This window comes from Nomascus leucogenys, chromosome 4 (assembly GCF_006542625.1).
Source record: "Nomascus leucogenys isolate Asia chromosome 4, Asia_NLE_v1, whole genome shotgun sequence".
Taxonomy (NCBI): domain Eukaryota; kingdom Metazoa; phylum Chordata; class Mammalia; order Primates; family Hylobatidae; genus Nomascus; species Nomascus leucogenys.
The window spans coordinates 103246153-103273133 of NC_044384.1; the positions used below are offsets into that span (position 1 = coordinate 103246153).

General features: G+C 59.6%; 1 protein-coding gene across 3 annotated transcripts; it reads left to right on the forward strand.

Annotated features, from left to right (window-relative positions):
• Positions 1–236: 236 nt before the first annotated feature.
• PLXNB1 (plexin B1) lies at positions 237–25833 on the forward strand. Of its 3 annotated transcripts, none has more exons than XM_030811869.1 (38): positions 237–457; positions 4358–4410; positions 5074–6186; positions 6743–6925; positions 7231–7359; positions 7485–7585; positions 7893–8025; positions 8315–8471; positions 8750–8858; positions 8933–9041; positions 9449–10129; positions 10340–10462; positions 10667–10789; positions 11163–11256; positions 11342–11514; positions 11643–11794; positions 13237–13342; positions 13521–13657; positions 13929–14105; positions 14341–14512; positions 14647–14889; positions 15619–15795; positions 15872–16020; positions 16528–16628; positions 16737–16954; positions 17075–17253; positions 17391–17457; positions 17687–17833; positions 18648–18816; positions 19125–19228; positions 19304–19388; positions 19607–19779; positions 19953–20113; positions 20208–20355; positions 22602–22666; positions 22793–22868; positions 23899–23973; positions 25097–25833. In XM_030811869.1, the coding sequence occupies exons 3-38, from the start codon at positions 5080–5082 to the stop codon at positions 25199–25201; spliced, it is 6408 nt and encodes a 2135-aa protein (XP_030667729.1). In that variant the 5' UTR covers positions 237–457; positions 4358–4410; positions 5074–5079; the 3' UTR covers positions 25202–25833. The 3 variants fall into 3 exon arrangements, with proteins under 3 accessions (XP_030667729.1, XP_030667731.1, XP_030667730.1); XM_030811871.1 differs by having other exon boundaries at positions 5251–6186; XM_030811870.1 differs by lacking the exon at positions 237–457 and adding an exon at positions 2264–2324.
• Positions 25834–26981: the final 1148 nt, after the last annotated feature.

Below are 26981 nucleotides of genomic sequence, written 5' to 3' on the forward strand. Positions count from 1 at the left end.
TGCTCACCCCTCCGGGCGACCCGCGTTGCCATGGCGACCGCCGCGGTGCAGCCCGCCCCCGCCCTCCCCCGTGCGGGAGGGGTCGGGTCCCCAGCCCTCGGCCGATGCGGAGCCCGCGGGGCTGGAATGCGGGGTCCCGGGCGGCTCGGGGCCGCGCGCCCGGCTCTCCGGGCTGCTTCCGGCCTGGCCCGGGCGGCGGGCGGGGGGAGGGCAGCCCGGCAGGCGAGGGGGAAGGAGCAGAGTCGGGCCCGGCCGACGCGGCTTTGTCTCCTTTGTTCCCGGCGGTGGCAGCGCCGCGCGGGAGGGGCGGGCAGCGGGCGCAGTTTTCCGCCCCTCGGTCTCCGGGTAACAGCTGCGGCTCCGCCAGACCCGGGGAGAGGCCGCTGCGCGCGGAGCCCGAGCCCGGAGCGGCCGGCGCCCGCCTCGGCGCGCACATCCCGCGGGGCCCGGCCGGGTGGTGAGTGCGGGGCTCGGGGCCAGGGCGGCGAGGAACGGGGCTCCCGAGGTGGAACGGGCCGGGGCCCCGATCCCGCCGGGCAGGGGCGGCCTGGATGAGTGGTGGGTGGCTTTGGTATTGAGAGTTGGGACCACACTTCTCCGCGCGAAGGGAAACTCTGGCGGCTCCGCCTGGAACGCGATTGGGAGACTGAGGAGGTGGAGCTGCTCCTCCGCGCCCCCTCCTCGCCGTCGCCGCCCGGGACCGGCCGGCCCCTTCCCCGCCCTCCCAGGGCCACTGATGGGGTCCTCGCCTCGGGGTCCGGGGATTGGGGAGGGTCAAGGACGAGCCGAGTGGGGAGGTCGGGGCTTCCCCTCAGTAGTAACAGCCCTTTCTGGCTGCTCCCGGTGGGACTGACAAAGGCGGACCTCGAGCCTCCAGACCCCCGGCGAGGGGGACCCTCCTCTCCACACACAGACATATTAAGTGGGTGATCGATGAGCGCCTTGGGTCATCGCAGGTGCCTGGTAAATGGTGGATCTCCCCACCCCTCCCCAACACACAGAAAACAGGGCGGGCAGCGGGCACCACTGCGCTGTCAATGAATAACTCACCTCTGTAGTGGACCCTGGGAGCTGAGCAGGAGGGTGAAACGGGAAGGCCGGTTTCCCACTCACTGGCAGGCAAGGCACATGTGGGCTGTCCTATGGCCCCTCTGCAGGTGCGGAATGGCGGGGTTTGTGAGCCTCTTTTGTTGTCGAGGACAGCTCCACGGGGGTCCGGGAGGTGCTTGCTCTACAGACAGAAGTTGGGCAGTCTTGCGCCCCCCGAAGAGGTTCAGAGTAGGTTCACACTCCAGGACGTGTGGGGGAGCACTGGGCACAGGCAGAGTTAGGCTTTGGCCGTGAGCCTGAGCAGGGCCTCAGATGTTGGGAGTGGGCAGGAGATCCTGGCTGTGTAAGTTGGGGATGTGAGGTCTGGTTCTAGATCAGCCTTTTCAGTCTGCCGTGGCCTGGTCATTAATAAAAGTGGGGCCAATGTCTTCCCTTTGAGACACCAAGTGGCTTGGAGGGATTGCGGGCCCCCTAGCTCCCCTACTTGGTGGGTTTTCTTGGCTGTGAGATGGGGGTTCGTTCACCATGCCGGGAGCGTCTGGTCTGTGCTGAAGTCTGTGTACGTTGCTGGGGCCTCTGAATCAGAAGCCATACTCCCTGCCTTCAAGGAGCTTCAAGTCCAGAGTAGGAGGGTGGAACAGGGAGAAAGGTAACCCTGGTCGGCATCACTAATGCTAGGCACACACTGTATCATGTTTACTGGTCAGAGCAATCCTGCCTCTCATTGGACAGCTAGGAAATCTGAGGCTCGGAAAGCCTGAGGCAGAGCGGCCGTGCCTGTCAGGGTGGTGGCTAGGTGTGTCCATTCTGTCCACTGCATGCAGTGGCCTCCTCAGGAGCCTGGGAGGACAGGGGAGGCTCCTCAGGGAGAAGATGTTTGGTGTAGGAGTTAATGGGATAGCGAGGGAGTGGGCATTCCAGGCAGCGGCAAGAGCCTGTGCGGTGGCTGGAGGAGCCAAGCAGCCTGCAGTTCAGGCTGGCAGTAACGAAGGGCATGTGTGGGGGAGCACTGGCATGGATCGGGTGGGAGAGGTGTGGACTGGAGGGGTGGGCCTTTATCCCTCCCGCTCTGGGGTGCCCCAGAAGCTCTTGGGGGAGGGGTGTACTCCAATTCTGCTCAAGGAAAGTCCTGAGAAGTTGGGAGTTGGGAGGCTAGATTGGAGGGGCTGGGAGCTGCTCAGTGGCCTGTGGCAGAGATTAAGTGAAATCCATGTGCCTGAAATGGAGGAGAAAAAGTCACTGCTCTTCTTTCTCTCCTCCTTCCGCCACCCATGGTATGTGTGTTGGGGCAAGGGGTGCTAGGTCCTGATTCACAGGGAGACTGATTGCAGAAGGCTGACCACTTTCCTTGGAGTGGGTCAGCAGCCGACCTCCTCAGTGGCCTGGCCAGGAGCTGTTCTGATCCCACCTATTTCTTCCTGTTGTCTCCTCATCCCAGTGTTTTTTTTTTTTTTTTTAACCATTTTTTCATCTCCCAAGGCTCTGTCATCCATCAATGCAGTTTTGATTTCACATATGGGGAGTGGTTTTATTACTGCCCCTTGAGGGCTTGAGAACTTTGGCATGCAGTAGGCTCTGAGCAAATATTTGTAAGCATGTAGGAGTGAGTATTGGTCTAACTGTGGGACCCTGTGCCCAAGGCCCATCCCTGGCATGTGGTGGCAGGAGAATTGAACAGTAGCCCCTTGCAAGAGGTGGTCTCTGCCCATCCTCAGGTGGATTCTGTCTTCCCATGGGAAGAAACTTTCTTTCCTCATCCCTTGGAAACTAGGTGGGGGGCTCCTGGGCAGCCTGGTCTTGCCACAGTCCTGGGATCCTGGCCGGGTTCGAGACTTTCCCTGCTGCCCCCTTCCCCCCGCCCCCTTGGGTGGCAAACAGAAGCAGCCTTGTTCCTGCTCCCATAGAGCTGCCCTGTTTTCTGCACACTAAAAATGGAAACCCCCAAGCTATTTCGGGAGCAGTGCCCAGCCAGGCTGTGACCACAGCCCCCCTGCTCCCACCGGGCTGTGGCCACAGTGTCCCGGCTTCCACCAGGCTGCTGGACCCTCCCCTGAGCCTTGTGCCCGGCCCTGTTCACTTCAGGGCAGCCTCAGGAGTACCCTGCTCAGGCCTCTGCTAGGATGAGCTGACCTGGGAGAAGCAAGCGCTTGGGATATTTTGCACAGACAGCTTGGCAGCTGGGTGATGGGAGGGGCTGGGCAACATGGCCTGGGCACAGGCAAGTAGGGGAAGTGTCTCCCAGTCTGAGATGCATTGTCTGTCCCAGCACTTCACCAACCTTGGTGCTCCTGGCTGGGGACCACTGGGGAAGGTGGTATTGCCATAGTTTGTTGGTTCAGGGACTCAGGAGCCTCAGCTGGGGCCCAAGAAGGGGTCTGTGTGGAAAGCAGGCACCCAAAGTCTGGGGAGGTCCTGGGGATGGGCCTGGGAACAGCCAGACATGGCACCTTCCTCCAGGACACACTCCACTTACCCCACATCTTGGGCCCTGGCACTATTCTGAACTGCAGGAGAGGAAATAGCAAGAGATGGCCTAGCTTCTACAGCTCTCTAGTACATAGGGCTCTAGCTAAGTACTCTCGAATGAGGGTAGTGTGCATGAGTGTGGGAATGTATGTCTAAATGTGAGTGATGGTCAGAATGTCTCCAGTGAGTGTGACATATGTGCCTGCAGTGTGTGTGTTTCTGTGTGGGGGAGTTGTCTCTATATGGATGTGTCTTCATGTGGTGTTTGAACATGGGTGGCTGTGTCTGTGTGTGTCACTGTGCTGTGTGTATAGATGGCATCTGCATCTCTGTGTGTGTGTGTGTGTGTGTGTGTGTGTGTGTGTGTGTGGTAGGCATATACATACAGGGTGGGTGGTGTGTATGTATCTTGCTGTGCGACTGCCTGTCTGCTGAAGCGCTGGTGGCCCTTTGGGCTGGGACAGCCCCTGGCTGTGCAGAGGGTGTGTACCTGGGTGCTTTTACAGGGTGGAGTTTGAGCAGAGAGAGGGACCTCACAGGGAGAAGGCCGTGCTGGGGGTCTGGCTGGGCCCTGCCAGCCGTGGGGCTCCTTCCTAGCTGACCTTTCCCAGGCCCCTCGGGTGCCTGGCTCTGCTGCCCTCCCCCTCCTCGTGTGGGCTCTGAGGAGGCGTCCTCTGTGGAATGTGTTTGGTGGCCAGGGGCCAGGCTGGGCCCAGCTCCACCAGCAGGCTGGGCGGTGGGGAGGGGGTGCTTCTGTGCTGCCTCCCCGCGGGGGGAGCCCAGGGCTTCCACGTGCCTGCAGCCCAGCTCCGGCTTCACACTCGGCTTTCCCCCCTGCTAGGTGACTCCCACACGGGTCATGCTGTTGTCTCCTGATCCAGCCGGCCCTGCCAGGTGAGCCTGACCTCACACTAGATATCTAGGAACAGCATGACTCCTACCTATTCTGAGGCCTCTCGGAGGTGGGGTGCAGCCCTTCAGGCCCCACCCCTCCGAGCTGGAGCCTCTTCCTGTCTCTCAGGCCTGTTGGTTCTGTGGTTATTACCCTTCTGGATTCCTGGCCTGAAAGGCCCTGCACCCAACTCTTGTCTTGCTTCTAACATTCTGCTGGTTCAGGAGACCTCCCTCTCCTTCCTCCTTCTGCCCGGAAAACCCTCATCCATGTAGAGCTCTCCTTTCTTGGGGTCTGGGCCCTTCCTTCCCATCACCTGCTCTTCTGCCCCATCCAGACCCTGCTTCCTGGGCATGGCCTCTCCAGCCCCTCACCCTCTGATCTGGGGGGATGGTGAGTGGGGTGCAGGTCTCCTGAGAGAATCGTGCCTGCAGAGAATGGGCAGTGTTGTCTAGGAAGTGTCTCCTATTTCTGACCTCGTTCTAGTGTGTGGTCCTGGGGTCATCCTGGACATAGTGCCTATCTAAGAAGCCTGGTCCTCCTCTGCTCACCCCCTCGGTTAGGAGGAGCATCTTGGCAATGCCACAGTCCTATCCCTTACCAGTGGCCCCAGGGTGTTCTGGCGGCCACGTGAGCCCCACTCTCTCGACCTCTCTCCCTGCCAGGTGACGATGCCTGCTCTGGGCCCAGCTCTTCTCCAGGCTCTCTGGGCCGGGTGGGTCCTCACCCTCCAGCCCCTTCCACCAGCTGCTTTCACTCCCAATGGCACGTATCTGCAGCACCTGGCAAGGGACCCCACCTCAGGCACCCTCTACCTGGGGGCTACCAACTTCTTGTTCCAGCTGAGCCCTGGGCTGCAGCTGGAGGCCACAGTGTCCACCGGCCCTGTGCTAGACAGCAGGGACTGCCTGCCACCCGTGATGCCTGATGAGTGCCCCCAGGCCCAGCCTACCAACAACCCAAACCAGCTGCTCCTGGTGAGCCCAGGGGCCCTGGTGGTGTGCGGGAGCGTGCACCAGGGTGTCTGTGAACAGCGGCGCCTGGGGCAGCTCGAGCAGCTGCTGCTGCGGCCAGAGCGGCCTGGGGACACACAGTATGTGGCTGCCAATGATCCTGCGGTCAGCACGGTGGGGCTGGTAGCCCAGGGCTTGGCAGGGGAGCCCCTCCTGTTTGTGGGGCGAGGATACACCAGCAGGGGTGTGGGGGGTGGCATTCCACCCATCACAACCCGGGCCCTGTTGCCGCCGGACCCCCAAGCTGCCTTCTCCTATGAGGAGACAGCCAAGCTGGCAGTGGGCCGCCTCTCCGAGTACAGCCACCACTTCGTGAGTGCCTTTGCACGTGGGGCCAGCGCCTACTTCCTGTTCCTGCGGCGGGACCTGCAGGCTCAGTCTAGAGCCTTTCGTGCCTATGTGTCTCGAGTGTGCCTCCGGGACCAGCACTACTACTCCTATGTGGAGTTGCCTCTGGCCTGTGAAGGTGGCCGCTACGGGCTGATCCAGGCTGCAGCTGTGGCCACGTCCAGGGAGGTGGCGCATGGGGAGGTGCTCTTTGCAGCCTTCTCCTCAGCTGCACCCCCCACTGTGGGCCGGCCCCCATCAGCGGCTGCTGGGGCATCTGGAGCCTCTGCCCTCTGTGCCTTCCCCCTGGATGAGGTGGACCGGCTTGCTAATCGCACACGAGATGCCTGCTACACCCGGGAGGGTCGTGCTGAGGATGGGACCGAGGTGGCCTACATCGAGTATGATGTCAATTCTGACTGTGCACAGCTGCCAGTGGTGAGTTCCAGTATTGCCCTGCTTTTCCCCCTCTCTGAGGCCACTGGCCAAGCATTTGCAGCCAAGGAGCTGCCCAGAGAGTCCAAGGGCAGCTGGTGGTAGCACGAGGATGGTCAGATCAGCAGATATTAAGTGCTTCCTTTGTTGCCTGGGCAGTGGAAGGGTACCTTACCACAAACCTGGCATGCGGGTGGCAGCAGTGTCTGGATGGGCTTGGACCAGGATGCTGGAGGGGTGGCACGTGTCGGTGGATTGGGAGGGTGTTTGGGGGTTCTTGGGTAGGGACAGGGACCTAGAATGGAATGAGACCTTTGGCTTTTGAGCAGGAGAGGAAGGTGAGGTCGGAACTGATGGGCTGTAGCCTCAGGATGGATAAAAAAGGGAAGAGAGACTGGGGGCGGGGATGAGGTTGTCCCAGGAGGACCAGCAGAGAAAACACAGTTGTATAGGGGAGAGCTACCAGAGCGGCTGGGGGAGGGAATGAGGTTATCCAGGGAGGATACGGCCGAGGAGGTTATCCAGGGAGGGCCTTCCTGATGCTTCTTGCTGCCTATAGGACACCCTGGATGCTTATCCCTGTGGCTCAGACCACACGCCCAGCCCCATGGCCAGCCGGGTCCCGCTGGAAGCCACACCAATTCTGGAGTGGCCAGGGATTCAGCTAACAGCTGTGGCAGTCACCATGGAAGATGGACACACCATCGCTTTCCTGGGTGATAGTCAAGGGCAGCTGCACAGGGTGAGCCCACAGGAAGTACTGGCCTCTGCCCCAGAGTCTGGAGGGAACAAGTTGCTAGGGACCCAGCCTGGTTTAAGCTATCCCTGTGACCCCTGGGCCAGGAGAGATGACCTGAGCTCCTCTCCCCAGGACTGGGTGGTGTTTACCTGTGACTTTCCTCCGTCCCCGCTAGGCTGGTTGGTATGACCTGTGACTGCCCAGGAGGAAATTCTACCTGTAAATTACTTCGATTGGGTGGAGGAGGGGAGGGCTTTGGGCCTCTGGCCATGGACTTGGGTCCCAGACCCTGTGGTCTCTGATCCCAGGTCTACTTGGGCCCAGGGAGCGATGGCCACCCATACTCCACACAGAGCATCCAGCAGGGGTCTGCAGTGAGCAGAGACCTCACCTTTGATGGTACCTTTGAGCACCTGTATGTCATGACCCAGAGCACAGTGAGTGCCAGGCACAAGCCAGGGCATGGCTGCTGGGAGGGGCCTCTGGGTGGGGCCGGGGACCCACTTGTGGGCGAGCCACTGGTGTTTGGATTGCTGGCCTCAGGTCCTCTTTGCTGTCACAGCTTCTGAAGGTTCCCGTGGCCTCCTGTGCTCAGCACCTGGACTGTGCATCTTGCCTTGCTCACAGGGACCCATACTGTGGGTGGTGCGTGCTCCTTGGCAGGTCAGATTCCTGACCCCATCCTCAGCCTCAAGCCCCAGCCTCAAGCCCATAATGCTCCTGCATAATTGTCCTGTCCAGAATTCCTGACCCTTAGCCCTTGATTCTCAACCCCTGATCCCCAGACACCCCAATTCCTCACCCCCATCCTCTGCACTGGGCATCAGTGCCCTGCCAGAGCAGACACAGGAGCCTGTATCGTGCCCACTCTAGGGCCCTGCCCAGGTCCTCCAGATTGTAGGACTCCCTACCATATGAACTCCCAGTGGCCCGTGAGGGTCACAGGTAGACACTGGTCATTCTCGCCCAGGTGCAGTCGCCGTTCTGAGTGCTCGAGGGGCCAGGGCCCAGAGCAGTGGCTATGGAGCTTCCAGCCTGAGCTGGGCTGTCTGCAGGTGGCAGCCATGAGTCCTGCCAAAATCAGCCGAGAGGAGACGAGGGAGGTGAATGATCAGATAGGCAGGGCCCTGGTGGGGAGGGCTCTGGGCATCAAGGTCTGGGTAGAGATCCTGGATCCTGGTGTCAGACATGCCAGGTACCACGTGGCCTCACACAAGTCACTTCTTTTAGGAGCTCAGTTTCCCCATCTATTTCTAACTCAGGCCAGAGGGTGTTTGGGGAGGCCTGGGGGCTGTTGATTGCTGGTGCCTGCCCACATTGGGTGCCCCATAAATGTGAGCCCTGGTCTGCTGCCCACTAGCCCCAACAGTGTGTCCCTGGCTCTCTTGGCAGGTTTTCCTATCAGTGCCAGACCTGCCACCCCTGTGGCCAGGGGAGTCATATTCCTGCCACTTTGGGGAACATCAGAGTCCTGCCCTGCTGACTGGTTCTGGTGTGATGTGCCCCTCCCCAGACCCTAGTGAGGCCCCAGTGCTGCCGAGAGGAGCCGGTGGGTGAGAGAATGGGCCAGCCTGGTGGCGGGGGGGGGCCAGCCCCTGCTCCAGGGGATGCGGCGGGGTTAAAGTGTGAATCCAGGCAAAGAGCCATGAATGGATGCCTTTCTCTGAGTCCTCCCACTCCCCAACCACCTGAAGCCTCCATTCTGTGCCTTCGGACTGCGTTCCCTCATCCCGGGTCCTCTTCCCCATTCAGGGGCTCAGGATATCAGCTATGGGTCTGAGTGCACCTCCTTGCTGCTTAACCCTGGCCCTCTCTCCCCCTCTGCAGACTATGTATCCATGAGCGTGGAGCTTAGGTTTGGCGCCGTTGTGATCGCCAAAACTTCCCTCTCCTTCTATGACTGTGTGGCGGTCACTGAACTCCGCCCATCTGCGCAGTGAGTTCCTCGCCCTGTCCCCAGGCCTGGGCTTCCCCGTGGCGACCCCTGCCCCATGGCTGTGCTCTGTGCAGGTGCCAGGCCTGTGTGAGCAGCCGCTGGGGGTGTAACTGGTGTGTCTGGCAGCACCTGTGCACACACAAGGCCTCGTGTGATGCCGGGCCCATGGTTGCAAGCCATCAGGTGAGTGTGACTTTGGGCTGGGCCATGCTGGGGTGGTTGCGGGTCCCAGTGTGAGAGTTTTTCTCATGGCCCGGGGTCTGTCTGCCTATGTGAGGCTCTGTCCTGGGCACCAGAGCCGCTGTGTGTGACGGACTCCCTGGAGAACAGCCGCCGATACATCCCGCCTGTTTTGGGAGAGGGCGTTTGTAGCTGAGAGGCAGGGGAGGTCTGGCCTTCATGCCCCACCTCGGCACAGACACCCCTGGAGCCTTCCCCCGAAGTTTTCTCCTGTGGAGAATTAATGGGCTGTTTTTATTTCTCTTTTCCTTGATCTCCTTTCCTCTTAACATATACTGTGCCTGCCTGCCTCCTGTCCCGCGCCTGCCTGCTGAGTGGCCCTTCCTGTCTTCCTCTGCCTCCCCCTTCAGAACCCGCTTGTCTCCCCAGACCCTCCTGCAAGAGACGGACCCAGCCCCTCCCCACCCACAGCCCCCAAAGCCCTGGTCACCCCTGCTCCTGACACCCTTCCTGTGGAGCCTGGGGCTCCCTCCACAGCCACAGCTTTGGACATCTCACCTGGGGCCAGTCCTTCTCTGCTCAGCCCTTGGGGGCCATGGGCAGGTTCTGGCCCCATATCTTCCCCTGGCTCCACAGAGTCACCTCTCCATGAGGAGCCCTCCCCTCCCAGCCCCCCAAATGGACCTGGAACCGCTGTCCCTGCCCCCACTGACTTCAGACCCTCAGCCACACCTGAGGACCTCTTGGCCTCCCCGCTGTCACCCTCGGAGGTAGCAGCAGTGCCCCCTGCAGACCCTGGCCCCGAGGCCCTTCATCCCGCAGTGCCCCTGGACCTGCCCCCTGCCACTGTTCCTGCCACCACTTTCCCAGGGGCCATGGGCTCCGTGAAGCCCGCCCTGGACTGGCTCACGAGAGAAGGCGGCGAGCTGCCCGAGGCGGACGAGTGGACGGGGGGTGACGCACCCGCCTTCTCCACTTCCACCCTCCTCTCAGGTGATGGAGACTCAGCAGAGCTTGAGGGCCCTCCCGCCCCCCTCATCCTCCCGTCCAGCCTCGACTACCAGTATGACACCCCCGGGCTCTGGGAGCTGGTGAGGCCCAGCCCAGGAAGGAGGCCTCAGGGGAGGGGATGTGGGGAAGATGCTACCCCTAGCTTGCCTTGTGATTCTGCACTGGGAGGGGGTGAGGGGCAGGGTGGAGTCTGCAGCCCCACACCGGCCTTGCCCCTGGAATCTGGCAAGGCAGAGGGCTGAGCTGGGCAGGGTGGGCTCCATAGACTGCCTTGCCCTTGGTGCCTGCAGGAAGAGGTGACCTCGGGGGCAAGCTCCTGCCCCTGTGTGGAGAGCGTTCAGGGCTCCACATTGATGCCGGTCCATGTGGAGCGGGAAATCCGGCTGCTAGGCAGGAACCTGCACCTTTTCCAGGTCAGTGTGTCCTGCCTGCCTCTGTCCTTGCAGCCTCCTTAGCTGTTGACAAACTCGGCCTAAGTCCTGGGGAGCAGGAAGAGGGCAGAGTCCGAGGGCTCAGCTCCAACCCAGAAGCCGTGCTGGGGGATCTGTTGGGTGACCTGCAGGACTCCCTGGGCCCAGCTCCTGAAGCTGCCCAACAGCTGTGTTCTCTGCCCTCAGGACAGCCCAGGAGACAATGAGTGTGTGATGGAGCTGGAGGGCCTTGAGGTGGTGGTTGAGGCCCGGGTCGAGTGTGAGCCACCTCCAGATACCCAGTGCCACGTCACCTGCCAGCAGCACCAGGTACACACCATGAGCGCCTGGGTGGGCACGGGTGCACTGCACTGGCCACAGGCTGGCTGCCAACTATAGCTGGCTGCACCACACTGTCCAGAGCCACGCTCTGACCCTGTCGCCCTGAGGGAGTCTCCACACCCATTTCTGACCTCTGACCATGTGCCCTATGGAGTCCTTGCATCCCAGCTCTGACCTCTAACTTGAGACCCCATGGGGTCCCCATACTCCAGTTCTGGCTCTGCCCTCCGACTTGTGGCCCATGGGGTCCCTCTGACCCTATGCTCCTAACTGGTCATTTTAGTCCTTTCTCTGACTAACCCCTCCCTAGGCCTGACACTTCCCCCCGTGCTTGACTCTGAACCCACTCCCATTTCTCCAGCTCAGCTATGAGGCTCTGCAGCCGGAGCTCCGTGTGGGGCTGTTTCTGCGTCGGGCCGGCCGTCTGCGTGTGGACAGTGCTGAGGGGCTGCATGGTGAGCCACCTGCGGGCTGCTGGGCTGGCGGTGGTAGCAGGGCTCTCCCAGGCCTGCCTCTCACGTGTGTCTCTGCCACCCCCAGTGGTACTGTATGACTGTTCCGTGGGACATGGAGACTGCAGCCGCTGCCAAACTGCCATGCCCCAGTATGGCTGTGTGTGGTGTGAGGGGGAGCGTCCACGTTGTGTGACCCGGGAGGCCTGTGGTGAGGCTGAGGCTGTGGCCACCCAGTGCCCAGCGCCCCTCATCCACTCGGTTTGTTGAAAGCCTGGCCATCCCTTCCTCAGTGCTGCCCTTAGAGGGAGGGTGTGGGGGCCCAAAGGTGGGAGGTTGGGGCTGCCTTTCCAGTTGAGTAGAGGTGAGCAGTCCTTGTCCCGGAACAGGTGGAGCCACTGACTGGGCCTGTAGACGGAGGCACCCGTGTCACCATCAGGGGCTCCAACCTGGGCCAGCATGTGCAGGATGTGCTGGGCATGGTCACAGTGGCTGGAGTGCCCTGTGCTGTGGATGCCCAGGAGTATGAGGTCTCCAGCAGGTAAGCTGGCTGCACCCAGCAGGAGCACAGCACAGCGGCACAGCCTGGGGCCTCCGCGGTTGGCGTTGCTGCTTGGGGCCTCCCACCCACCGCTCATCTGCCTCCCTCTCTCCCTGTTCCTTGATTCTGGCCACAATGCCCGAGTGCCAGCATTGCCACTGAAGACGCTGAGCACCCACCACACCTGTAGGTTCCTGGCATGGGCTGCTGGGGAATCCTTCCTGGGCCTGTCACTGCCCAGAACTGACTCTGCTCACCTGGTCTTCTGAGGGACTGTGGATATATTAATAGCTGTGGCCGCAGGACCCTCAGATCAGACAGATAAGCTCAGGGGCTGGCCTTCTCACCAGCTCACTCTTCCCCAGGCATTGTCCTGGGCGCTCAGCCTCTTCAGGAAGGTAGACTTGGAAGGCACACCTCAGAAAGGCACACCCGCCGAGGGCCAGGCTCCACTGTGGTCTCTAGGGACCCCTGCTGCTTTCCTGGGGCTCCTGGATTATGGTAACCTGGCCAGCGGTTGCAGGCCCCAAAGATACACATGGAGGACATTCCTAAGGAGATGTCCACAAGCAGCAGGGCCCAAACGTGGCTGAATATCAGGGTAACCTGCAGACCCTGTCCCAAACCAACACAAACATCTGGATTCAGGAGGCCCACGGTGGGGCCCCCAAATCTGTATTTGAAACAAGGAACCACTCTCCTGGAGCATGGAGTGTCCCCTGAATGTGTTATGACCGAGAACTTACCGTGACTATCTAGACTGTTAGTGTTCCAGACCATAAGACTACTGTGATTTATGAAGCAATTAGCATATATTCTGTCTGGAGCCACCCCTGGGTGGCTCACATGTCACTTGTGTCTTCCTAGTGTTTGCAACAACTGTGACAGTGTCACTGAGTTGAGCCACTGCAGGCTTAACACTCTGGAAGTTAATTTGCCCAAGCTTCTGTTTTCTGGCTAAGAACCAGCATTTTCTTAGATGGTTCACTTTCCCTTCACCTGTATTCCCCTGACTAGAGGCTTTCAGGGACTCTTTTTCCTGAATAAATCAAGTTTCTACCGTGCTTTAGTGGGTGCTGTGCATGTGACGTGGCAGAGGACGTGGGCGGCTAGCTGTGCCCACTCACTTGCTCAGCAGCTCGCCCCACAACCAGGCTGACAGGGCCCCTTTGTAAATTTATGCCACAGATAAATTCTTCCTTATTGGGGGCCCCTGGGGTTGAACTTAAATGATTGAAGCCACAAATATTAATTCTCAGATACCAAGGCCTTCTGATATGTCATAAAGAATTCCCTCCAAAGTGAGACAGGGTCTCTGTCAATCTTGTGGAGCATGGGAAGGGGAAGACCACCCGACAGTGGGGCAGGGAGAGGGGCTGCCAGGTAAGCTTGAGGGGCCCTCGATGCAGCCTGGCACCCCCTAGCCTGCCCTGTGCCTACAGCCTCGTGTGCATCACCGGGGCCAGTGGGGAGGAGGTGGCCGGCGCCGCAGCGGTGGAGGTGCCGGGAAGAGGACGTGGTGTCTCAGAGCACGACTTTGCCTACCAGGTATCTGACTGCTGAGCCACCCCCAGCTGCCAGCGGGCCACCCTCTCTGGTGGCTCCTCTCAACCCATCTGGTTATGCCTTGGTGGGGCTCCCAGTCCTGGGCCATCCTGTCTCTCAGGCTGTCCCTGCCTCCCTGTGTCTGGTCTGATGCTCATCTCTCTCCCTGTGTGTCCCACAGGACCCGAAGGTCCATTCCATCTTCCCGGCCCGTGGCCCCAGAGCTGGGGGCACCCGTCTCACCCTGAATGGCTCCAAGCTCCTGACTGGGCGGCTGGAGGACATCCGAGTGGTGGTTGGAGACCAGCCTTGTCACTTGTGAGGGCCACTTCCTCATCCTGCAAAAATCCATGTGCTCCAGGGGAAAGATGGAGGGGTCTGAGATTCTGGGGAGAGCAGAAAGGGGAAGAGGGCCAGTCTGCTCCTTCAGAGAGTGGCCAGACCCTCCCTAGCCAGCTGTGGTGGGAGTGCACCTCCAGGGACACCTGGTGGAGACTGCAGTCAGCACTAGAGGGAAGCCAGCTGGGGCCTGAGTGGTCCAAGTTTCCCCTGCCTGCGCCCCTCCATTCATTCCCACCTCCCCTCCCAGGCTGCCGGAGCAGCAGTCAGAACAACTGCAGTGTGAGACCAGCCCACGCCCCACGCCTGCCACGCTCCCTGTGGCTGTGTGGTTTGGGGCCACGGAGCGGAGGCTTCAACGTGGACAGTTCAAGTACACCTTCGACCCCAACATCACCTCTGCTGGCCCCACCAAGAGCTTCCTCAGGTGTTGGGCCAAGGGCGTGGCTGCATGGCAGGTGGCAGGGAGATCTTTGCAGCTCCACTATGTGGGGGTTTGTAGGGCTTTATGTTGGGGCACTGAGAATCCCATGCTGCTAGCAGGGGCGAGGGGTGGTGTGGTTTGGGGCTGGGGCTGAGCTGACCTAGCCGGGACTGGGCTGTGCTTTAGGTCCAGGTAACATAAGCCATCTTATGTTACGTTAGCTCATGGTCTGTTTCAGTGGAGGACGTGAGATATGGGTCCGTGGCCAGAATCTGGACGTGGTACAGACGCCAAAAATCCGGGTGACTGTGGTCTCGAGAATGCTGCAGCCCAGCCAGGGGCTTGGACGGAGGCGTCGCGTGGTGCCGGAGACGGCGTGTTCCGTTGGACCCTCCTGCAGTGGCCAGCAAGTAGGACACCCTTGGGTACCCCCACACTCTTCCCTCGCCCCATACCACACCCTGGGGACGGCCAGAGCAGGTGCCAGAGGAGGCCCTTCCCATCTTTGCTTGGCCCCTCGTCAACCTGCCTGTCTTCCTTCCAGTTTGAGGAGCCGTGCCATGTCAACTCCTCCCAGCTCATCACGTGCCGCACACCTGCCCTCCCAGGCCTGCCTGAGGACCCCTGGGTCCGGGTGGAATTTATCCTTGACAACCTGGTTTTTAACTTTGCAACACTGAACCCCACACCTTTCTCCTACGAGGCCGACCCCACCCTGCAGCCACTCAACCCTGAGGATCCCACCATGCCATTCCGGCACAAGCCTGGGAGTGTGTTCTCCGTGGAGGTACAGCTCCTACTTGGACCTGGCAGGGCCCCGAGACCCTTCCCTTGGCTGGACAGCACTGCTGTGTGTGGCGGAGAGGCCAAGACAGTAGAGCAAGGGCTGGTGGATGGACATGGCTCTTCATCCTTGCTGTGGCAGGGGCAGAGGGGGCTGGTGGGGGGTGCCTAGCCTAGCATCTGGCACAAGCTTGACTGCTTGGCTGGTGGCCCGGGTCCTGATGCACTCCATGGCAGGCTCTGGAATGACTGCATTTGTATGTTCAGCCTGCGCAGTAGCTGGGTGGTGTGGTCCACATAGGCCATTGGGCTGACCCCCGTTGGCAGCCTGGCTCACATGGACATGCGCTAGGCATGTGTCTTGGACATACACAGTGGGCAGCAGATGGGCACGCGGGCAGACCACAGGTCGATACGCCGTCATCACCCCCCTGGTGAGTCATCAGACACAGAGTGGGGGCTTCGGCTTTGTTAGGTAACTGGGCAGGATTTGGGAGGCAGCTTTACGTTCTCCAGATTTTTCGTTCTGGAGAAGAAAGATGGGAAAGGGCAGCAACGGGTGATGAGGAGCAGCTTGGAGGACACTGTGTGACTGGCCTGCACTCAGGGGAAGGGTGCTGAGAGGCTGTCAGCCTTGCTCCTGAGAGTGGGTCTCAGGGTCCTTCCCACATTTGGGGAGGACAGGATCTGAGGGAAGGGTCCTGAGTGACTGATCGGTGACCCTCTGTTCCAGGGGGAGAACCTGGACCTTGCAATGTCCAAGGAGGAGGTGGTGGCTATGATAGGGGACGGCCCCTGTGTGGTGAAGACGCTGACGCGGCACCACCTGTACTGTGAGCCCCCTGTGGAGCAGCCCCTGCCACGGCACCATGCCCTCCGAGAGGCACCTGACTCTTTGCCTGAGTTCACGGTCAGTGGGCAGGTCCCTGGCCGGGCTGGGCATTGACCTGGGCCGAACCCTCGCTCACAGGTGGCTCCCGACACAGGTGCAGATGGGGAACTTGCGCTTCTCCCTGGGTCACGTGCAGTATGACGGCGAGAGCCCTGGGGCTTTTCCTGTGGCAGCCCAGGTGGGCTTGGGGGTGGGCACCTCTCTTCTGGCTCTGGGTGTCATCATCATTGTCCTCATGTACAGGTGGGTGCAGCCAGATGTGGCTGGGCTGGGGCAGGTCGTGGGGTCTGGCTGGACTGGGAAGGGACAGACTGGGCCAGGAGTCAGGAAACATTCTCTGTAAATGGCCAGAGAGTAAATATTTTAGGCTTTGCAGGCCAAGTGGTCTCTGCTCAACAACTCAACTTTGCCACTGTGGCACAAAGGCAGCCAGGGACGACATGGAAACACATGAAAGTGGCTGTGTTCTAACAAATCTTTATTTATAAAAATAGGTTGTGGGATGGATTTGGCCTGGTTGTGGTTGGCTGATCTCTAGGCTAAACTGTGCTGGGCTAGATGGGGCATGGGGTGTGTGTGACTTCCTTGGGAGGGGACAGGCTGAATTGTACTGGGCTAGGCTTGAGCTTGGCTGGCATGGCTGCGTTGGACTGTGCTGGATGAGGCCAGGGTATGCCTGGGGCTAGGTCAGGCAGGCCTGGACCAGTAGGACTCATCCGGCCATCCCCTCCTGACCCTGGGGCTGAGCAGGAGGAAGAGCAAGCAGGCCCTGAGGGACTATAAGAAGGTTCAGATCCAGCTGGAGAATCTGGAGAGCAGTGTGCGGGACCGCTGCAAGAAGGAATTCACAGGTGTGGCTGGGAGAACGGGCCCCGCCCTCCAGGGCTCTGCCCAAACCCGCTCCCATCACATGGGATTGGTGCTTAACAGGTGCTTAACCTGGCCTCTCTGCTTAACAGACCTCATGACCGAGATGACCGATCTCACCAGTGACCTCCTGGGCAGCGGCATCCCCTTCCTCGACTACAAGGTGTATGCAGAGAGGATCTTCTTCCCTGGGCACCGCGAGTCGCCCTTGCACCGGGACCTGGGTGTGCCTGAGAGCAGACGGCCCACCGTGGAGCAAGGGCTGGGGCAGCTCTCTAACCTGCTCAACAGCAAGCTCTTCCTCACCAAGGTGCCCCCACCTGCATCTTCCTGGCCTGCCCCTGGCCCCGCCCCTTCTCCAGGGCATGGTTTCTGAGCCCGCCCCTCTATCCCCCAACCCCCTTCTCCCATTCCTTCTCTTTGGCTGCAGTTCATCCACACGCTGGAGAGCCAGCGCACCTTTTCAGCTCGGGACCGTGCCTACGTGGCATCTCTGCTCACCGTGGCGCTGCATGGGAAGCTTGAGTATTTCACTGACATCCTCCGCACTCTGCTCAGTGACCTGGTTGCCCAATATGTGGCCAAGAACCCCAAGCTGATGCTGCGCAGGTCTGTGTGGCTGTTGGGGCTGGGTGGGCCCTGGACAGCTGGAGCTGGGGTGGTGCTTCGGGCTCGGGGTTCTGCAGGATGGAGAGGCCCGCAGCCCCGCCTGCTGACCTTGGCACTCCCCTTTCCCATCATCTCAGGACAGAGACCGTGGTGGAGAAGCTGCTCACCAACTGGATGTCCATCTGTCTGTACACCTTCGTGAGGGTGAGGGGGCAGAGGTGGACAGGGCTCCTGTCCAGGGAGGGTCAGACCCTCCAAACTGCTAAGCCCTCAGCCACCATGCAGCTCGGACACTTGTGCCAGAGCAGAGACTCCTACTCAGCCTGTCCTCAGTCCCCTTAAGCCCATGTCCTGTCCCCTTCCCCAGTGTGCGTCATGTCCCATACACCTCTGCCACCTGCCGGGGGGGCCCTAACTGCCTGTGCTCTCCTAGGACTCTGTAGGGGAGCCTCTGTATATGCTCTTTCGAGGGATTAAGCATCAAGTGGATAAGGGGCCAGTGGACAGTGTGACAGGCAAGGCCAAATACACCTTGAACGACAACCGCCTGCTCAGAGAGGACGTAGAGTACCGTCCCCTGGTGAGGGTGTGCAAGTGTGTGGCCTGCAGTCTGAGTGCAGTGAGGGTGAGGGTGGAGAGTGTGTGGGTGTGTGGGGTCTGGACACCAGCTTCTGATGTGGGTACCTGGATGTAGAGCTGGGCTGACCTCTGGCCGGCTGCTGGAGAGAGCCCGTCGGACTAGCTTAGCAGGATAGCAGTTTAGAGCAGACTTTGATGATAAGGCCTCTATGTGCCCCAGGCTAGGGATGGAACCAGGGTAGCCACAACTAGGGTTTGGGAGGAGCCAGCCCTACCTTGGACCATGGGCTTGAGCTGTTGCCAGGGCCTGACCCTGTCTGCCTGGCCCTCCTACCAGGGATGCAGCCTTGCCCACCAAGCCAGCCTCACTCTGGCAGGCACTTCTCTCTGGGTTTGCTTTCCCCTTAGTTACGCACGAGGGTTCCTGTGGGAAACCCCCATTCAGGCCTGCTGAACCCCTCCCCTGTCGGATGGGTGGGAATATTTGCTCATGCAGGCTTCCCGAAGCTCCGTCAGCCTGACCCATTTAGCCAGGGACCTGGGGATCTGAGTGATGAGGGACTTGTGCTCACTCATTTTTTCTGACTTTTACCCCATAGTCGTTTACAAGTGCACTGTGCTAGGTGCTGGGGTCACAATGGGGAGGAAGCTGCTGTCCCTGGGGAAGGCAGGCAGGTGAAGAGACGAGAGTTAGGGATTGTGTGGTGCTGGGGATCGGAGGCAGCAGCTCCTCATGAGTTGTCCCTGCCCTTGGCCTGTGTCCTGGTCATCCTGAGTGTACATGAACCCTGATGGCTCCTGTGTGTCCTACATAGACCTTGAATGCACTATTGGCTGTGGGGCCTGGGGCAGGAGAGGCCCAGGGCGTGCCCGTGAAGGTCCTAGACTGTGACACCATCTCCCAGGCCAAGGAGAAGATGCTAGACCAGCTTTATAAAGGAGTGCCTCTCACCCAGCGGCCAGACCCTCGCACCCTTGATGTTGGTGAGGGCGTGGAGAGCCCCTGGGGACCTGAGCCAAGGTTGGGCCTGGGCTGGCCCCGGACCAGCTCTGCAGGGACAGCTCATCACTCAGGGTGGGGAGGATGCTGGGAGGCGGGCAGAAGCCGGCTTTGGAACATCTTTGTTGGACAGCCTGTCATCTGGGGAGGGGTCCCTGCTCTTGGTCTTTGGAGAGGTTGAGTAAGGCTGCCCCATGATATAGGGGCTGGTGTCCCTGTGGAGGAGGAGATGGGCTCCACTATGGGAAGGGTATCCTCCAGCCCTGCACCCAGTTCTGCCTTGCCCTTGCAGAGTGGCGGTCTGGGGTGGCCGGGCACCTCATTCTTTCTGACGAGGATGTCACTTCTGAGGTCCAGGGTCTGTGGAGGCGCCTGAACACACTGCAGCATTACAAGGTAGGAGGGGTGGGGAGCTGGAGGGGGGCATGGTGGGGTGGGACTGGTGGAGGGATCACCAGCTGTGCTCAGCAGGTCCCAGATGGAGCAACTGTGGCCCTCGTCCCCTGCCTCACCAAGCATGTGCTCCGGGAAAACCAGGATTATGTCCCTGGAGAGCGTGAGTACCGCCCCTATCATGGTCCTCTGCCCCTGCTGTGCCCAGCCCGGAGTCATGGGGAAGGTCCTCTGGGCCTCAGGGCAGGCTTGTGCCTATTTCCTTTCTGCCCAGGAAAGCCCTCAACCAGGTGCCCCCACCCCTGGGAGACCTGGCAAGAACCAGGGGGCCTGGGGAGGTGGCACCTGGGGAGGGGTGACAGCTGTGGGCTCTTGGCACAGGGACCCCAATGCTGGAGGATGTAGATGAGGGGGGCATCCGGCCCTGGCACCTGGTGAAGCCAAGTGATGAGCCAGAGCCGCCCAGGCCTCGGAGGGGCAGCCTTCGGGGCGGGGAGCGTGAGCGCGCCAAGGCCATCCCTGAGATCTACCTGACCCGCCTGCTGTCCATGAAGGTGGGGTGGGGCTGCGAAGGTGGTGGGGCCTGGGCTGAGGGGGAGCATGGCCACTCGTGGGATTTGGGGGTGGTGTGGGGCTCATGCAGGCACAGTGCTGGTGGGTGTCTGAGGCTGGGCTGCTGCTGAGGGCCCTTTGCTGGCCACACCTCTCTGCTTCCCCCTTCCCACAGGGCACGCTGCAGAAGTTCGTGGACGACCTGTTCCAGGTGATTCTCAGCACCAGCCGCCCTGTGCCGCTCGCTGTGAAGTACTTCTTTGACCTGCTGGATGAGCAGGCCCAGCAGCATGGCATCTCCGACCAGGACACCATCCACATCTGGAAAACCAACAGGTCGGGTGGAGCTGAGTGGGCTCTAGGTGTGTGTGGGGGGTCATCTCTTCTGCCTCCCCAGCACATTCATCGGCCATGCCTGCCCCACCCGCAGCTTGCCTCTGAGGTTCTGGATCAATATAATAAAAAACCCGCAGTTTGTGTTCGACGTGCAAACATCTGATAACATGGATGCGGTGCTCCTTGTCATTGCACAGACCTTCATGGACGCCTGCACCCTGGCCGACCACAAGCTGGGCCGGGTGAGCGAGTCTGGGATGGACGCGGAGGGGGATGGGTGAGGGTGGACAGTGCTGTGTGTGCACTCAGATTCCAGGCTTTTCTGAGAACTTGAAGGAGGGCTTAGGGGAGACCTCTGACCTCCCAAGCCAAGGCTTCATCCCAAGCCACCTCAGTTTTAAGGGATGAGCAAGAGGAGGGGGCATTGTGTGCCAATTCACAGGTGAAGTTGTGTGCAGCAAGTACAGCCTGGTGTGGCTGGGGCATAGAATGCTGGCCAGGCGTGGCAGTAGGCCAGGGCCAGTTGGTCAGGACTCACTCCTGGGGCAGTGGGAGCCACAGAAGGTCTGGGAACAGGGAAGTGGTGTGACCAGACCCGAGAGTTTGGTGGAACATTGTGGCTGCTGTGCATGAATGAGCTGAGTGAGGGAGTCCCAAAAGGACGCTGTGCTGTCCTCCTGACAAGCAGTGGCTGGGTTCACGCCGGGTGGGAGGGTGCAGGGCAGGCAGAAGCTGAAGGTTGGATGTGGGGGATGAGGAAGAAGGAGGCAGGTCACACATGATCCCTGGGCCTCTGGCTATGGTAAGCTTAGACTTGGAGAAGGTGAGTCTGGTGTTTGTGGGGTTTCCAGATAGAGACATGGATTGTTCAATCCCAGAGCAGCTGTGGGCTGCTGGGTGGGTTTGATTCCTTAGGGTGGTGGAGGTGTCTGCCTGCCAGTAGGGAAGTAGGGAAGAGAGTTCAGGGGGTGTCACGGTTTGAGGGATGTGTGAGGAGGGGAGCTGGGAAGCACAGGAGACTGAGTAGTCTGAGCCGTCCGGGAGCACAGAGGTTGGGAGTCTGTTGTCACAGCAGTCAAAGCCAGGAGTCCCCTGACATATGAGGTCCCCAAGGTGTCTGCTCAAGCACCGAGCGGGCAGGGCCCTCGTGTGACTCTGCAGGTCCATGAGTGGGGCTCTGCTTAACCTAGACCCCCAGGTCTCAGTTGGCTTGGGACCTCTTGAGAGATACATCCCTACACCTCTGGGAAAAATCAAAATTAGCTGGGCATGGTGGCTCACACCTAGAATCCCAGCACTTTGGGAGGCTGAGGTGGGCAGATCGCCTGAGGAGCTCAGGAGTTTGAGACCAGCCTGGGCAACATGGCAAAACCCCATCCCTACAAAAAATACAAAAATTAGCCAGGAGTGGTGGTGTGTGCCTGTGGTCCCAGCTACTAGGGAGGCTGAGGTAGGAGGATCGCTTGAGCCTGGAGGTTGAAGCTGCAGTGAGCCATGACTACGCTGTTCACTGCACTTCAGCCTGGGTAATAGAGCGAGACCCTGTCTGAAAACAAAAACAAAAACGGAAAGTTCTCTTTAAAATTGTAGCACTGTCTTTTGGGAGCCATTTTGTTCCACATGCTGTCATCATGCCTACAATGAGCTAAGAATCAAAGGGCCACACCAGGACCCACAGGGCCACCTCCAGGGTAGACCCTATGTGGTGGCTGGATTTTTGCCAGATCTTCCCAGTACCTCCCCTTCCCAGCAGAGCAGCAAATTGTTCCTGGGGAGCTCAGGAGCAGTCTGAACAAGGAATGCCAAGGGTTCCCCCATGGGGAGTTGTCGAGAAGGTGCGAATCCTGACTCAGGTTGACAGAGGAGCTGGCCTTGGGTCCCTGCTCATGGGGGACAGTGCCACCTCGAGATATTTCTCACCTTCCCAGCAGCTCTAGGATGAGGAGAGGTCCTGAGAATAGAAGTATGCTGCCCAGAGCCCATGGCTGCTGGGGACTTGAACCCAGTTCAGTGGTAGAGGCTGTGTCCAGGTGTGTTAAAGTGGTGGAAACTGACTGGACAGACTTGCTTCAAATCCTAGCTCAGCCACTAGGGAGTGAGGTGGTCTGTGGCCGCTTAGGTAATGTTCTGGGTCTCAGTTTGCTCATTTTTAAAATGATGACCCTGGGGGTGAACAGCACGCTTCCTGCCCTACGTACTGGGCTCTTGCTGGATCTAGATGGTGGCATGTGGAGCTGAGAAATGATTTCCGGTGACATCAGAGACTGGACATTGGTGGAGGGGAGGGAGCAGCAGAGGCTCCTGCGGAAGGAAGTAGGCTAGGGTGACCACCTGTCCTGGTTTTCTGGGACTCAGGGGCTTCCTGGGATGTGAGACTTTTCCTTTTCAAAGCTGAAGCAGTACTGGGAAACCCAGGACACTTGATCATTCAAGCAGGGACCCTCATCCTTCCTTCTTTCCTCTTTTGCTGTGCTCCTGCTATGTCCAGGACTCCCCGATCAACAAACTTCTGTATGCACGGGACATCCCCCGGTACAAGCGGATGGTGGAAAGGTACTGGAGGGCGCGGTGGGTAGAGGTTGGAGGGTATGTGCAGCTGAGGCTCGGGGTGGGCTCTGGTGGGAAGCGGGGGAATTGGCTTGTTTACCCAGCAGCTGCTGTGCCCTGGCTCTCTGGCAGGTACTATGCAGACATCAGACAGACTGTCCCAGCCAGTGACCAAGAGATGAACTCTGTCCTGGCTGAGCTGTCCTGGGTAAGGCCTCCCTCTACTTCTTGGGTTGGGCATAGGCCTCCTGCCACAACAGTCCTGCCCCCTTCACACTGCCCCTTTGCAGGGAAGCCCTTGGGAACCTCAGCAGCCCTGTGAGCTGGTTGGGGCAGGAAACATAAGTGCAGAATGTTCCAACTGCCACTGAAAGACCAGGGCTCCCACCATCTCATCACAGAGCAAGCAGGGGTCTTGTCCTGGCAGCTGCCATGTACCCTGATTCAGCCAGGCGCTTGCAAGGTAGCTGGGATTCAGCCCCAGGCCTGCCTGGGTCTGCCTGCATGCGTCTTCCCACTGCTGTGCCTCCCTTGGTGGCACACGTGTCCCCTTCACCTCTCCCATTCCTAAAACAGCCCTAAAATGTAACTCCAGGGAGTTGATGAACAATGTTTCTGAAATGTTGATGATGGTGATGACAACCACAACACTAATAGCAGATATAATTTTGGGGTTTTATGTGTGAAGCCCTTCATGGGGTGCTTTGATTGTCTTATTTGATCCCCACAAGAACTCCACAAGCTAGGTGACACCAACTCCATCGTCCAGGTGAGGAAGTTGAGGCTCAGAGATGTCCCCACAGAGGGGCCTGAGAGTGGCCTCAAGAAATACTGGAGTTAGGCCAGAGCAGAATCATGCTGGGCTGTCAGCCTGCAAGTGGCATCTGTGCCACTTGGCTCTGGAGTCACCTGGGTGGCAGAGGGTCTGGGCTAGAACCTCAAGGGGGCGAGAGAGGCAGGGCTCCAGTGGAAACCCCAGACCTTGCTGAAGCAGGTAGACCTGGGCTGTCTTCCTACCAAGGAGGCCCCCTTGCTCTGCCCTGTTCTGTCCCCATCTGGCACACCTGGCCTGGGGTCCCTGGGTCATGGAGGGGACCCTGCTTCCCACTGTAGTGCCCATCCCATTCTCTACCTCTCAGGTCCCCTTCTCCCCCAGCCCTTCCCTGGGGTCCTAGGCTGCCTCCTGTGGCTGTCTGCACCCCTCATCTCTCTCACCTTTCATTTGGCCTCTTCCCTAGAACTACTCCGGAGACCTCGGGGTGCGAGTGGCCCTGCATGAACTCTACAAGTACATCAACAAGTACTATGACCAGGTGGGCAGGCCCTGGACCCCGACTGGGAGGCTGACCCAAGGCCTCCCAGGAGACTTAAGGGGCTCTGACCCTGTGACTCATGGTGGGAGCTTTGGTCTTCCCCAGGGACAGAGTAGTGGGGGGCCGGGCCCCTCAGCGGCTTGGGAAGTGTTTTCCAAGCGGGCTTCCTGGCATTGGCTGTGCTCTCACCTGTCCCACTGCTCCCCATTCCCGCTCCCCAGCAGGACGGTGAGGCACAGTGCTGGTGGTTGTGGGGGCCAAGGGGTCTACCAGGGCCTGGAGATGGTGTGCATTTGCTGAGTTGGCAGCATGTTGGGCACGGCCAACATGCAAGTGCAGGCCTGGCTTGGCTGCATGAGCTGCGAAGAGGAGAGTCCAGGCACAGGGCCAGGGGTGTGAGGGTACACTGGAGCTGGTGAAGCTTTTTGGAGGATCCCTGGGCTGTGCCTGAAGAGCTGAGCACCTGCCAGTCAACCTGCTGGATGCCTGGTGGAATAGTCCACTTGGATGTTTGTGTGGCACCAGTGACATGGCTGTTGCTGCTCAGAGATGAGGAACCTGCCTCATGGCCCACAGCCTTCCTGGGCATGATGTGGGCCATGGCATGGGGCGTGGGGGAGGCGGTGTGATGCAGGCATGTCCCTTCGTGGAGACATAGTGGGCAGTAGCTGTTTTCCCAAGTACTGCTGCCCTCCGGTTCCTATCGGTTCCCTTGGTGGCAGCCCCCAATTTGTGGTTCGTGTTTGATCAACGTCTGTTTTCCCACCACATGTGTCTGGTCATTCTTGGGTCTCTGCCCCTTGTCTGGCACCGGACAGACAGGAACTTGGGAAATGCTGTTGGCTGTTGGCTGCAGGATGGCTGCAGCAGGGCTTTTGAGGGGCTCGCTACTGAGTCATGTCCTTCATTTCCTACCTTATGCATCCTGAAACCCCATGGTGACTTTGATGTTATTACCCCTCCTGCCGGCGAGGCCCTGAGGTCCCAGAAAGTACGTGAAGTGACCGGCTGGGTTTCTTGTCCTCCTATCCCACTCATGCCACAGCGTCTTAGGAGGGCTAATGAATTTTGCAGCAAACACGTTGGCCAAAGTCTCCCCTGATGGCATCGGTCTCTGTTTCAGATCATCACTGCCCTGGAGGAGGATGGCACGGCCCAGAAGATGCAGCTGGGCTATCGGCTCCAGCAGATTGCAGCTGCTGTGGAAAACAAGGTCACAGATCTATAGAGACCCAGGAGCCACGGCCTCCTGTTGCTTCAGCCTGGCCTGGGCAGCCCTGGAAGCTTGGGGGAGAGGCCACCTTCTTAGGTGCCTGTAGTGACTGACAAGCAGAGTTAGTGGAAGGTGACTCCCAGTCTCCTGGTGGCTCTGGCCTCAGCCCTGCTGGATCCACCTCCTAGGCCCGGGGCCTCAAGGCTCATGGGGTAGTACCCAGCCTGCTCCCCGAGTCCAGCGACCCTGTGACACTGGTCTGCAGGGAGTTGGGGACTAAGGGCTTCCAGAGAGTGGCCTGAAGAGCCTCCAGGCCCCTGGGGAGACTGTACTGTTCCTCAACACTGGCCTTGGCCACACTGGGATTCGGAGAGGAAGGAGGAGAGCCCCACGCTTCCTGTCTGCCTCCTCCGCCATCCCTGACCTCAGTTGAGCTGCCTCTGGCCTTGTTGCTGCTGCCACATCCTAGGTCTAAGAGTTGAACGCCTCTCCTAGGCCACTACAGACTGACCCCTCAGCAGGGCTGGCTGCCACAGGGCCGCCCGGCCTCACAGGTAGCCATGGTGAGGGCTGTCTGCTGCAGGGGGGTCTTAGGGAGAGTGGTGGCTCCATTGACCCAGCTTTTCATTAAAGGATAACACACTGCACTGAGTCTGATGTGTGAGCCCGGCCCAGCCCCTGGCTACTAGGAGGATGGCAGCTATGCCTGGCAGGTACCAGGGGGAGGTGGTATCTGCACTCTTGGGGAGTCTCATGGTCCCCCATCATATCCTAGACTGCAGGGCTGGCTGAGGCTCTCCTTGACTCCTGGGCAGGGTCTGGTGGGGTCAAAGCTTCTGTGAAGGAAGTAAGAACCCCATCTGGGGCAGGGCGGGTGACCGAGATAGAGGGGTCTACAGTCTCTTCAAGGGGGCCTGCTTTATCTGCAGTTTGCGTATTCTCACTTCTCCACTCATGTTCTATTTATCTTGAAAGGGACTGGGAACGGATGACATAATTACAGGCAACTCTAGGCAGAGGGGGCCTCGAGGGCCGTTTTCCATGGTCCTGTTCTTGGACTTAGGGTTTCTGTGTTGCCTTCCAAATCAGGGCATCCTAGGGCCAGCTCCTAAACTGTCTGCCTCCATGAAGGCCGCCTTATATGGTTCTTCCTGATTTGTAGCTGGAAGTGAGCTTGGAGACTGTCTTATCTGGTCTCATGTCGCTAGTTGGGTCTGTAGGGCAGGGGGTTGATACCCCTCTTGACTGAGACCACCCTCGGCCTTAGCGGAAGGCCAGCACCCCATGGAACAGAAGAGATAGGGTGGCAGCTATGCCTGGCAGATGAGAGGAGGGCCCTTCAGTCTTCAGGCCTTCTGAGGGCTCATCCCTTTGGCCCTCTGCTTACCCTCCATAACCCAGTGACCCTTAGCATTTCCTCTCATCTGGCACAGAGGCCCCATCCTCCCCTCGAGGTCTTCATTGAGTGTTTGGAGAGAGAGAGACTGATAGAATTCCAGGAGGACTCCTATCCCCTGCCTCTTTTTGGCCCTAAATAAAGCCATCCACAAAGTCCTTGTCCCTAAGGAGCCATGTTGGTCTTGTCTGTGCCAGGGGTAGTCATAGCTGCTATTCTTTGCAGTGGCTCCATCGTCCCTTCTTTCCCATTTCTGCCGGATGTGGGGACCACAGTCAGGTCAGCAGCCAGGTGCCATCATTTGGGAGCATGTGAGCTTGGATGCTCTGGCCAGGTTTTCATAGCCACCTAGAATGGTCCTGACTCTCCCCCGTTGGCTGCTCTGGCCAAACCATGGAA